Below are 13,348 nucleotides of genomic sequence, written 5' to 3'. Positions count from 1 at the left end.
GTACTGTTCTAAATTCTAAATTCTAAATCTGCATGGTGGGGTGGGCTGGATGGCGCGCGCCCCAGTGTCACATCCAGGCGTCATATTTAAAAGGTGCTCGAAGATCCACTGTCTAAAGGAACAATGGAGATGTTTGGAAGGGAAAGTGAAGCTCCATGCCAAAATTCAGCAATGACTCTCAAACCATCCTCCTTGACCATGTTGAGGTCTGGAGGAATATACTGTACCCAACTGATGGGAGAAAGAGATCAAGCAGGGAAACCAACCCTGCATAGGTGTAGGTGGATAATCCCGACAGTGCCAGGCTGTGCAGTGGTGGTGGTCGGCACTACAATGCTGTGAAAGAATGAATGTCCTTATTTGCTCTCCCGGGTATATGTAAAGGTACAAGCGTGTCAGTGGCAACAACACAGCTGTACCTCACTGCCGTGCATCCACTCAGTGTTGGGGTCACCACTATGCCTCCTTTACCCTTCCACGCACAGATATCTCTGTATAGAAGCATGGGGAGGGGGGATGGTGGTGGGGGTGAATGGGCTTAGTTGCAGAGGGCACCAGCAACATCTGAAAATCAGATGCCGGTGTAAGCCTTCTCCTTGTATATGGGTCAGCTCAACGTCCTGGAGGGAGCTGGTCCACATTATTCAGGACAACTTGCAATGCATAAATGCCATGCCATGCAACAGTGGCAGACCTTAAGGATGAGAAGTGGTTGAGGAAATGTAATGTGCAAATGGATGAAACATACAACTCCTCTCGAACGCCTTTTCTGTTGTCTTTGAGTAGGGGAATATGAGGCACAACTGTAGCGAGTAGGAGAAGGCGGGAAGAGGGGTGCCCACATCTGAGGCATCTCACAGAGTTTGAGGAGTTGGTAGCTCAGCTGGCAGGCACAGAGCCGAACCAGGCAGTTGGCAATTTGGAGCTTGGGTATGGGCATCCACCCAGTAAGGATCTATCCATGATTTGCACAATGTGCCTCTGTATTGGAGGCAGCTAGTGCTGTCACCTCCTCTCTTCCCTCTCTCCTCTCTCATCTACAGATACCACCAGAAAGAGGTCAATACTCAAGGATGAGGACTCCCTGTCAAGCCTCAGCAGATGCCCAAGCCCAGAGGGGCCAGGAAGAAGAGAGATGTGCACCTGTAGTAACATCACAGTAGACACCTGTACCTTCCACCAGCCCAGAGACTCACTCCTTGGTGGGTATACATTTAAGCTTATGAAAGGTCTCCTGATCTAGTCGTCACTTCAGACACATTTGTCCACAGCAGGAGGAGGCAAGTTCAACCAAGCTTACCAACACTTGGAGGAATGTTGGGAAAGTGCCATCTGCAAGGTCCAAGTCCGATGGTGATCCTCTGGAATTGGCCTCCCAAATAATTGTGGAGAATCAGAAAGGGACGGGGCAACTGCAGGCAGAGGTGTTGGAGGCCCTCAACAGAGTGGCATGCGAGTCAGAAGAGTCCATCCACCTACTCTCTGATAAAGTGGGGCTGACCTCCGCACACATGAAACTCTCTATGGGCATGTTGGCAGACCCCATGGAGAACCTGGTCCATCAGAATGCTCAGTATCTGCTGGAGATGTTAAGCTGATCTACACTCCATTGCTGTATCCATGGAGGAGCTGTTGCAGTTGGCACTTGAGAGGGAGATGGGCCTTTGGCCTCCCTCCAGGTGCCCCATCCCCTCAAGGAGTGAAGCTGGGATCTTTGGCCACCCGTAGGGGGAGGAGCTGCAATATGAAATCCCTGTGTCGTTTACTCAGCCTTGTCTTCCCTGACCACAGAGGGAGAAGCTGGCCCACAGGAGGACAGCCAAATGAAGCCAGGTCCCTCCAGGCTAAGGCTCTCCAGAGGGCATCTGTCAAATTCATCAAAGGCAACCCCTGCTGCAGGTGTCAGGGGAGCAACTGGAAGAAATAGCAGCCCACAAGAAATAATGAGTTTTTGACCACAACTGGTTGCACGGGTGGACAAAACATTATTACAAATCTAACCTCTGTAAATATAGGGCGGGATTTATCTCGCCCTTGGCGTCTTGCTCTGCAGCAACAGAGGGTGGGTTGCTAGTGGCCAGTGACAGGATCTTCTGGTCATCCCATTATCAACAGGGTTTCCTGTTGAATACACTTCTCGCCACACCGTGGCAGGGGGTGCATCGTCGACGGGACTGTAAGATCCCACCAGCGTGAACGGGAGAAAGTCTCACCTATCATGTTTCTGTGGGTTTTTTAACTTTGATTATTAAGGTGTGGTGAACGCCCCCTGCCCCAAGCATCTCTCCTGCACAGAGCCGCCTCCACCCTCCCTCCCCCCTGCCCCATAAACCACTTCACCTGGACATTCTCCCCCCATTTTCATTTATTTTGGAATTCCAACCCCCCACCTCCCCTTCAAACACCGGGGCATTCATACCCCTCTACCTCCCTCCTCCCCTGCCCACCAATCAACACGGCCCCTTTCTCAATCTCCCCGACCAATCAATGTACTGCATCGATATAAAACCCTTTCCTGGACCCTGAAACACAAATGTGTTTTGGATCCTACACACCCACCACATCTGAAGTCCTTATCGCGTTCCTTAACCCCTCTGACCAATATTCCACCGCCACCCAACCGTACCTCCTGTTGCCTTCCATCCCACAGCTCAAGGTCAGATGCAATGGCAAAGACCTTAAAAGAAGGTCCAAACCCATAGTGAAGTGCTGAAGGTCCGGAGTGGGAGCAAAGTCCCCAGAAGATGGTCTGAGCCTGAGTGACGTTGCCACGTGGAGAACTCCCATGCATATGGTGCTTCAGGATCTGTTAGCTGGAGGCCTCCATCTTCTTCTCGTTGGGTATCCGCAAGCTGGCCAAGGCCCTCAGGTGAGTGCCAATTTTTGGATGCCACATTGTTCCAGATGTGCTCTGAACTGATGTATGTTCCCACTGACGTTCAAAGAATCAGGGAAAGAGGGGGGAAAGATTCCGGTTGGGCCTTCATCTGCATCCCATTTGTGGGGTGCAAATCGGTATCACGCCAGCCTCCAGCAAGAGGCGTGATCCGCACGGCGGGTAGTATCATTAAATCCCGCTGTCATTTCTTGCTGGCGTGAAACCAGGAGGCTGTTTGACCTCCGAATTGCTCCCCCCTCACCCCATTGGTCATTGATCCTGTTGTCGCGGGGCACAAGAGAATGCTACCCTACTGCTCCAGTCTGAATAGCACAAACCTCGGAAAACATTAAGATCTGCATATGTTATATAATCAGTCTATTAGTGTCACTTTTTTTGTGCAGTAAATTTTCCCAATAAGACCCATTTTCCATTCATATTCTCTACTTATTTGATGTTGCCCTTTAATTTGGGTGTGACATGTGTGACAATTATTTCAGAATGTGGAGCACCACAGACAAAGGCCATGTTCTACATTGCTGTTTCACTGTCTTCAGATGAATTAGTGATTATAGTTTCCACCTTGATGACATGACCATTAATCATTAGAATTCATGGCTAATAATGCAGTTAAATACCACATGTCACTGTTGGACAGCTAACATTCAGAATATTACACTGCAGATACAAAAAAGGAAAGGGTTTGCCGGTGTTGTAAAGACCTGTCATAAGCCAATCACAGCTGCGAGCTATCTAAGCGATGGTTTGCACTTTGACTCCTGGCATTGTATACTGTGCATGTGCAAAGATATTTGAAACACACTCATCATCAGACATGGATTTCCTGCAGACTGGAGGGTGGCGAATGTAACCCCACTATTCAAAAAGGGAGGTGTAGAGAGAAAAAAGGGATCTATAGACTAGTGAGCCTAACATCGATAGTAGGAAAGTTGCTGGAGTCCATTATCAAGGATTTCATAGCACAGCATTTGGAAAGCAGTGGTGGAATCAGATAAAATCAGCATGAATTTACAAAAGGAAAATCATGCTTGACAAATCTATGAGAATTCTTTGAAGATGTAACCAGTAGAGTTGACCAGGGAGAAGAGGTGGATGTAGTTTGTTTAGACTTTCAGAAGGCTTTCGACAAGGTCTCACATAGCAGATTAATATGGAAAGTTAAAGCACATAGGATTACGGGTAGTGTCTTGAGATGGAGAGAAAGCTGGTTAGCAGACAAGAAGCAAAAGGTTGGAATAAATTGGTCTTTTTCTGATTGGCAGGCAGTGACTAGTGGTGTATTGCAGGGATCTGTGCTAGAACCCCAACTGTTCACATTCTATATTAATGATTTGGACGGGGGAACTCAATGTATTACCCCCAAATAGGGGCTGGTTTAGCACACTGGGCTAAATCGCTGGCTTTTCAAGCAGACCAAGGCAGGCCAGCAGCACGGTTCAATTCCCATACCAGCATCCCTGAACAGATGCCGGAATGTGGCGACTAGGGGTTTTTCACAGTAAATTCATTGAAGCCTACTCGTGACAATAAGCGATTTTCATTTTCATTTTTCATTCCAAATATGCAAATAATACAAAATTGGGTGGGAGCTGTGAGGAGGATGCAGAGATGCTTCAGTGAGATTGGACAGGCTGAGTGAGTGGGCACATGCATGGCGAATGCAGTATAATGTGGATTAATGTGAGGTTATCCACTTCGGTAGCAAAAATAGGAAGGTAGATTATTATTTGAATGATTGTAAATTAAGAGAGGTGGATACTCAGCGACATCTTGGTGTCCTCATGCATCAGTCACTGAAAGTAAGCGTATAGATACAGCAGGCAATAAAGAAGGCAAATGTTTTTTGGCCTTCATAGCGAGAGGATTTGAGTATAGGAATAGGGATGTTTTACTGCAATTGTTTAGAGCATTGGTGATGCTACCCCTGGAGTATTGTGGGCAGTTTTGGTGTCCTTATCTGAGGAAGAAAGTTCTTGCTATGGAGGGACTGCAGTGAAGGTTTACCCGGCTGATACCTGGAATAGTGAGACTGTCATATGAGGAGAAACTAAATCGGTTAGGATTATATTCATTGGAGTTAAGAAGGTTGAGAGAGAATCTCACAGAAACTTACAAAATTCTAATAGGTTTAGACACAGCAGATTCAGAAAGAATGTTCCTGATGGTGGGGAGTCCAGAACTAGGGGTGATAGTTTGAGGATAAGGGACAAACCTTTTAGGACTGAGGTGAGGAGAAATGTCTTTATTCAGAGAGTGGTGAACCTGTGGAATTTGTTACCACAGAAAGTAGTTGAGGCCAAAATGTTGTGTAATTTCAGGAAGGAATTAGATATAGCTCTTGGGACGAAAAGGATCAAGGGACATGCGGGGGGAGGTAGGATCAGGGAATTGAACTTGATGACCAGCATGATCAATTCAAAATATAACAATCTTATAACTGATAATCTGTGCACCTCTCTGCTTTGCTCTTCTCTTCTGTAGATCTCTTTCCTCTGTATCTCTCTCTCCTGTACATCTGTCTCTCCTGTAAATCCCTCTCCCTCCTGTACATCTCCCTCCCCTGTACATCCGTTTCCTCTGTACATCTGTCTCCCCTGCGCATCTCTCTCTCCTATACATCTCTCTCCCCTGTACCTCTCCCTCCCCGTACATCCGTTTCCTCTGTACATCTCTCTCCCCTGTACATCTCCCTCCCTTTTACATCTCCCTCCTCTGCATCTTTCTCTCCTCCACTTCTCTCTCTCGTGGGCATCACTACCCTGAGTACCTCTCTCCTCTGCACCTCTCTCCTCTGCACCTCTCTCCTCTACACCTGTAGGTCCAACTGCACCATGTCGTCACTGCTGTGGATGGTGACTGATTTCCTCTTCAGATGTAGTGCCTCCTATCCTGGCATTTGTTTGATGAGCTCCAAACTTTCCAAAACCACTATGCTGTCAATTTTCTACAAAATGTTTACCAGAGGGAACAAAGCAACTGTGAGGACTGATCCTTTCTTGAGATCAGGCAAACAGAATTTTAAAGAACCCCCAAGTTCTGTGCCTGAAACTCATCTTTTCATTGGATGGTTCATGAGCCAAATCCAATCGAAAGCCTCTCATTTTATAATTTTAAATGGGGTTGTCAAAGTCCACCCACCTGTTTGAGTGATCACATGGACTCCAGTGAGCAGACTACTCTTATACAGCCAAATGCACCACAGTTAAAACCAGAAATCAGCACATGCTTGCAATCATGCTTCATTTTTTTTCTCAGATATTAAGTACACACTTGCCCCAATCTATCTATTCGTTTCCAGTTAAAACTCTCTTCGGTCAGCTTGTCTGCGACTAGTGGCGAGGGAAGGGTATTAAATTCAAAATGCTTTGTGAAGTTGTTCAAACTTGTATTTGTGTGCCAGTTATTCTGAAAATTAAATAATCCGTTATTTAAATATGCTTGGTCTCGTTTTTGAGGGAACTTGGGCAGCACGGTAGCATTGTGGATAGCACAATCGCTTCACAGCTCCAGGGTCCCAGGTTCGATTCCGGCTTGGGTCACTGTCTGTGTGGAGTCTGCACATCTTCCCTGTGTGTGCGTGGGTTTCCTCCGGGTGCTCCGGTTTCCTCCCACAGTCCAAAGATGTGCAGGTTAGGTGGATTGGCCATGATAAATTGCCCTTAGTGTCCAAAATTGCCCTTAGTGTTGGGTGGGGTTACTGGGTTATGGGGATAGGGTGGAGGTGTTAACCTTGGGTAGGGTGCTCTTTCCAGGAGCCGGTGCAGACTCGATGGGCCGAATGGCCTCCTTCTGCACTGTAAATTCTATGATTATCTTGTTGAAATGGTTAGTCTGTCTGGAGGCTTTAAAGAGAGAGTGTATGGTCGGATAGATTCTGTAAAGGTTAAGGGAAAGGAGCCACTACAAAGAATTTTTCTTATACAGAAATTACAATATTATTTTCCACTACTCAAGGTGTTGGCCAAGATTAACAGCTACTTAAAAATATATCTTCTGTTTCTGCTGCATTTGTTCAATTAATATTTAGTAAATTTGGTGGTTGAAGGCCAATTCGGATTTGTTCCACTACCATCAAAAGACAAAGAGGACAATGTGAGATTGCATGATAAAATTAATATCTGGAATACGCTGTGCACTGTTCGCTTTGCTTCCTGGGTGGGCTACAAGCACATAGAACCAGCACACCAACAACAACTTGCATTTATCTAGCACCTATAATAGAGAACATTACAAGGAACTGCTCAGACAGGTGTGTGGAAAATGGATGTAGGGCTAAGAAAGGAGAGATTAGCAGGGTGAACCAAATGATTGGCTTTTTAGGTTTGTAAAGTAGGAGGAGAAAGAATGGCAGAGGATTTAGAGGGAGCCACGGGACAGTAGACCCAGGGAGCTGAAGGCTCAAACTAATATTGATGTGATGGGTCAGATGGGGGATCCAAAGGCCAGATTCAGTGGTAAAGCAAGTTCAGGGTGATACAGGGCTGGATGAAATGATTTAGGATCAGATTTAAAACTTCAGGCACTCGGGGAACCAGGAACCAATGTAGTTCAGTATGAGGAGTGGTTATGGAGGAGCAGGACCTCCTACAACAGGATGCACCCAGTGTTAATAAAAATGGGCAATGCTTTGAAGCATTGAATCTCACCTGTAAAGAGGTACCAAAGATTGTTGGGTTCCAGGGTCTCAATGTCACCCCTACGGCCAATTTTTTTGTGCCTGATTTTGTAGCCGGTAATAAAACCATTCTGCATATTGGGTGGTGGTGGCAGCCAGCTGACCTTTATACTCTGGAAAACAGAAAGATTTCTGCATTTTAGTCACCAATGTTCAATCAAACTTCATTGGAATAGAATAACTTCCCCTTTTAATACAGATAATGTTAGTATAATTTAATATGATATAATCCTCATTGTTTGCCAAAACATAGAAGGGACACTTCCATGACACCTGTTTAGACATTAATTAAACTACTGCGATTGGAAAATCCATTGGCTCCCCATTAAATCTCTCTCCCTTCCAAGGTGTTCCTCCAGACGTTAAGCTTATCCAAAGCAGACAGAAATGACAGTGACTTTATACATCAAAGTTTCCCATTCTTTCTGCCATAACAACTCGTCACTCCATTGAACACGTACGCTTTATCTGCCTTGGGTTACATTGCATTTTGGTACTCAGATCTATCATATATACAGTAGTCCGAGGCTTACTTACATTACAATAACCTAAGACTATGCTAGCTATATTCAACAAATATTCAACAATTTGTTTTCTCCATTAGCTAACTCTCACAGAGCTTACTTCTTACCTGTTAACGTGTTATTACAACTGTAATATAACACGTTGCTTTTTTAACATACAAATTAACTGCATCACCATTCAAAAAAAGTTTGGTGTTTGGATGTGTTCACTTTTCGGGCATATAGAACATAGAACATAGAACAGTACAGCACAGAACAGGCCCTTCGGCCCTCAATGTTGTGCCGAGCCATGATCACCCTACTCAACCCACGTATCCACCCTATACCCGTAACCCCCCCCTTAACCTTACTTTTATTTGGACACTACGGGCAATTTAGCATGGCCAATCCACCTAACCCGCACATCTTTGGACTGTGGGACGAAACCGGAGCACCCGGAGGAAACCCACGCACACAGGGGGAGGACGTGCAGACTCCACACAGACAGTGACCCAGCCGGGAATCGAACCTGGGACCCTGGAGCTGTGAAGCATTTATGCTAACCACCATGCTACCCTGCTGCCCCGATCAAGGATATTCGACCTGTAGGAATATGACCAAGGCCTTCAATGTTGCTGAATGTTGATGGAACAGTTTTACATTTCCAGCCACTTGTCACGGAGTGGATTCAGTGAAAAAAAATGACACTTTCCTCATGTACCCTCTAATCCTTCTAACAATCACCTTAAATCTATGCCCACTGGTAATTGGCCCATCAGCTAGAGGAACAGGGGGCGGGATTCTCTGATCCTGAGGCTAAGTATTGACGCCATCGGAAACGCCGTCGCGTTTTCCGAGGGCGTCAACACGGGGCCAGCGAGGCACTGGAGTGGTTCACGCCGCTCTAGCTGCTGATCTGGCCGTGGAATGGGCGTTGGGGGATGCACGCATGTGCAGTGGGTCTGCCGTGAACCCGCGCATGCGCAGTCCCACCGGCGCGATTTCTGCGCATGCGCAGTTTCCCCCTTGTCCGCGCCAGCCTCGATCCAACATGGGGCAGGAGTACAGGCGACGGCACGGAAGACAGAGAGGCCAGCCCCCCAATCGGTGGGTCCCGATCGTGGACCCTCCCGGGGTCAGACGCCCCCACCCCTCAATGGCCTGCTCCCAGACCCTTCAACGCCGAGGTCCCGCCGGCTCAGAGCATGTTAGAACGGCACCGACGGGACTCGGTTTTTTTTTACAGCCGCTCAGCCCACCTGGGCCGGAGAATCACCCCGTGGTGACCACGCCAGCCCTAATGGCACCGATTCTCCGCTCTGCAGAGAATCGCGTCCCGCGTCGGGGTAGCGTGGCGCAATTCGCGCGGCCCCCCAGCGATTCTGCGACCGGGCATGGGGTCGGAGAATCCCGCCCCAATAATTTCCTGACTGCCCTGCCGTGGCCCCTCATAATTTTGTACACCTCAATTAGGTCACCTTTTATCCTCCTCTGTTCTAAGGAAAATAAACCTCGGCTATCATACCTCTGCTCATTGCTGCAGTTTTCCTTGGTAACAGTCCTGTACATCTCCTCTGCACTATCTTCAGAGAAATTGGGCGGAATTCTCCGACCCCCCGCCGGGTTGGAGAATCCCTAGCGGACAACGTGAATCCCGCCCCGCCACTCCGACGGCGGCTGCCGTATTTTCCGGCGTTGGTTGTCGGGCGGGGTTTACACCATGCTGGTCGGGGGCGTTGGCAGCGGCCCTCCGGCAATTCGCTGGGTCCCGATGTGCCGAGTGACCATCAGTTCCTGGCCAGTGTGGCCGGCGTGACATGGACATGGTCCCACATGGCGGGGCCTGGCTGGTAGGCCATCTAGTGGAGTCCTCGGGGGAGGGCCCCCACGGTGGCCTGGCCCGCGATCGGGGCCCACCGATCTGCGGGCGGGCCTGTACCGTGGGGACACGCCTTCCTTCCGCGCCGGCCTCTGTAGGGCTCTGCCATGGCTGGCACGGAGAAGAACACCCCTGCGCATGCGCATGAACACGGCAGTCGGTCTGCACAGGCTCGGAATCACGTCGGCGGTTCTGCGCATGTGCCAACTCGCGCCAACCCTTCAGCGCAAGTTGGCGCATTGCCAACCCCTCCGGCACCAGCCTAGCCCCTGGAAATGCGGAGCATTCTTGGAGCCGGCGTCGGGGCATCCCGCCCAGTGCGTCCTATTTCCTAGATGTAATAGTTTACTTTTGTGGAGTTCCTATTTTTCCACTACACAAAAAGTGAGTGGAAGATTGAAGGCCCTGCACACTGCCTGGATTGATACAGAAGCATTCTCTTCATGAAAAATCAGAATCTGAGTAGTCACGCATCACAAAGGTCCAACAAAAGTAACACAATGGCTGGAATTCTCCGGCTGCTGCGATTCACTTTTCCCGCCGGCAGCACACCCCTCACCCACGGGTTTCCAGGCAGAGTGGGGCGGCTTCAATGGGAAAGCCCATTGACAAGCGGTGGGAAGACAAAATCCCACCGTCAATGAACAGCGCACTGCCGAGAAGCATGCTGTTGAGGAAGCGGAGAATCCAGCCAAATAAGTTCATAGAATCATAGAATTTACAGTGCAGGAAGTGGTCATTCGGCCCATTGAGTCTGCACCAGCCCTTGGAAAGAGCACCCTAACAAAGCCCAGACCTCCACCCTATCCCCGTAACCTCACTTAACGTTTTTTGGACACTAAGGGCAATTTAGCATGGCCAATCCACCTAACCTGCACATCTTTGGACTGTGGAACGAAACCCATGCAGACACGGGCAGAACATGCAGACTCCACACAGACAGTGACCCAAGCCAGGAATGAAACCTGGGACCTTGGAGCTGCGAAGCAACTGTGCTAACCACTGTGCTACCGTGCTGCCCCACATTGAAACAGGAGAGATCACCATGGAGGACTACATTCAAAGGGAGTGCAGGATGAAGAGTAAAACAACTATGTTTTTGTCCAATGTCTGACTGAGACTTCTTCAAGTGTGGGTTCCAACTGAGAGGAATATGTCTTGACTTTCCGTGATTGTATAAAAAAGGGCGATAATGAGCTGGTGACCTATTTTACAGTTTTCCTGAATTTCACTTCCATTGACCTGAAATGGCCTTGCATTAAATTCTGGAATAAATAAAATGAAAGAAATCCTGATGTGGAGGTGGTATCAGACTAATACTATTGGCTGATGCAATGTCACGTGTTACACAATGACATAATCAGAACGTTTGCAGGCTTTTGCGGAAATCACCATTGTACCCGGTGTGAGCAGCAACTTGTAAATAAACCTCTTGTACCGTGTTCTATGACAGGACATGTGCCACCCCGATTCTTTCTCCTTACGGCTACAACAAAGAATATAACAAAAGAGAAACTGGTGACGGGACCTGGGCAGTAATATAAAAACGGGGGAAAAACAATGCTCGACAACAACTTTGTGAGCCTGAAGAAGGAATCATCGACGGAGATCCAGGCACATACCCATCGGGAGTGAGGCCGGGAGAAAGATCATCGACTTCCAAGGCAAATCATTGTTGTGGCAAATAAAAAACAACTCTCAAGGAAATATTTGGACACTGTACAGTTTTTAGTAGGACATTGGCGAATCATCTGGTCAAAAGCTGCGCGCGCAAGTAAAAGGGTTTTCAAAACAAAGCTATCACGCAACTGCAAATTGCTGGGGGGGGGGGGGTGCCAGTTTAGCTCAGTTGCCTAGACAACTGGGGCTGCATTCTCCCCTACCCGGCGGGGCGGGGGGTCCCGGCTTAGGGGAGTGGCGCCAACCACTCCGGCGTCGGGCCTCCCCAAAGGTGCGGAATTCTCTGCACCTTTGGGGGCTAGGCCCGCGCCAGAGCAGTTGGCACCAGGTCGACTGATGCTGACGTCACCACCAGCGCATGTGCGCTGGGGGATTCTCTTCTGCCTCCGCCACGACACTGGCCTGCCCACCGATTGGTGGGCCCGATCGCGGGCCTGGCCACCGTGGGGGCACCCCCCGGGGTCCGATCGCACCGCGCCCCCCCCCCCCCAGGACCCCGGGGGTCCGCTCGTGCCGTCGATCCCGTCGCCACCAGAGGTGGTTCAAACCTCGGCGGTGGGAGAGGCCTCCCAGCGGCGGGACTTCGGCCCATCGCGGACCGGAGAATCGCCGCGGGGGCTCGCCGCTCGACATGGCGTGATTCCCGCCCCTGCCAATTCCCGGGTGGCGGAGAATCTCTGCCACGGCGGGGGCGGGATTTTCGGCGGCCCCGGGCGATTCTCCGACCCTGCGTGTGGTCGGAGAATTTCGCCACTGGTTTATGATGCAAAGCGAAGCCAGTAGCGCAGGTTCAATTTCCGTACCAGCTGAGATTATTCCTGAAGACCCCGTCTTCTGAACCCTGCCGCTCGCCTGAGGTGTGGTGATCCTCAGGTTAAATAACCACCAGTCAGCTCTCCCAAGAGGAAAACAGCCTATTGTTCTCTGGGATTATGGTGACTTTACCTTACCTTACAAAGAGAAAATAAACGGCTGGGAAGGCTTGTTGAAGGCAGAATAGCACAGATCAGGGAGCTGCAATCCAAAAAATGGCGGGACAAAAAGTCGCCACAGCCGTGTTTGATGAGGAGGAGACACCATGGGACTCTTGTGAGGAAAGATTCCAGTCATTCCTCAAAGCCAATCAAACACCAGCAAACCTGCATACTGCCACCTTTCTCAGCTCAGTTGGGAGGAAAATATTCATGTTGCTAAAGAATTTAGTACCCTGGCACAGAGCGGGCATCAGACAGCTCAGGGACCTGTTTATTGATGGGAGGTTTGCGAGCCTGGGGGAGTTGGAGGAGAAATTTGGGCTCCCCCCGGGGAACATGTTCAGGTATCTGCAGGTAAAGGCATTTGCTAGGCGGCAGGTGGAGGGATTCCCTTCGCTTCCCGCGAGGGGGGTGAGCGACAGGGTGCTTTCGGGGGTCTGGGTCGGAGAGGGGAAGATATCTGATATCTACAAGGTTATGCAGGAGGCGGAGGAGGCGTCAGTAGAGGAGCTGAAAACGAAGTGGGAGGGGGATCTCGGGGAACAGATCGAAGACGGGACATGGGCTGATGCCCTGGAGAGGGTTAATTCTTCCTCCTCGTGTGCGCGGCTTAGCCTCATCCAATTCAAGGTGCTGCACCGGGCCCACATGACTGGGACGAGGATGAGTAGGTTCTTTGGGGGTGAGGACAGGTGTGTCAGGTGCTCGGGGAGTCCAGCGAACCATGCCCATATGTTC

At 49.4% G+C, this 13,348-nt stretch overlaps 1 protein-coding gene across 1 annotated transcript in view; it reads right to left on the bottom strand.

Moving 5' to 3' along the window:
- The window catches only part of dcc (DCC netrin 1 receptor), a 1,518,136-nt gene that overhangs the window by 186,366 nt on the left and 1,318,422 nt on the right, over window positions 1-13,348 (bottom strand). Inside the window, exon 15 of the mRNA XM_038792949.1 lies at window positions 7,546-7,687. Within this exon, the coding sequence (XP_038648877.1) occupies window positions 7,546-7,687 (142 nt within the window). The remainder of the gene's footprint in view (window positions 1-7,545; window positions 7,688-13,348) is intronic.

This window comes from Scyliorhinus canicula, chromosome 3, assembly GCF_902713615.1.
Source record: "Scyliorhinus canicula chromosome 3, sScyCan1.1, whole genome shotgun sequence".
Taxonomy (NCBI): domain Eukaryota; kingdom Metazoa; phylum Chordata; class Chondrichthyes; order Carcharhiniformes; family Scyliorhinidae; genus Scyliorhinus; species Scyliorhinus canicula.
The sequence above is the reverse complement of the archived record's forward strand: the minus strand, read 5'-3'. Positions and strand labels throughout refer to the sequence as shown.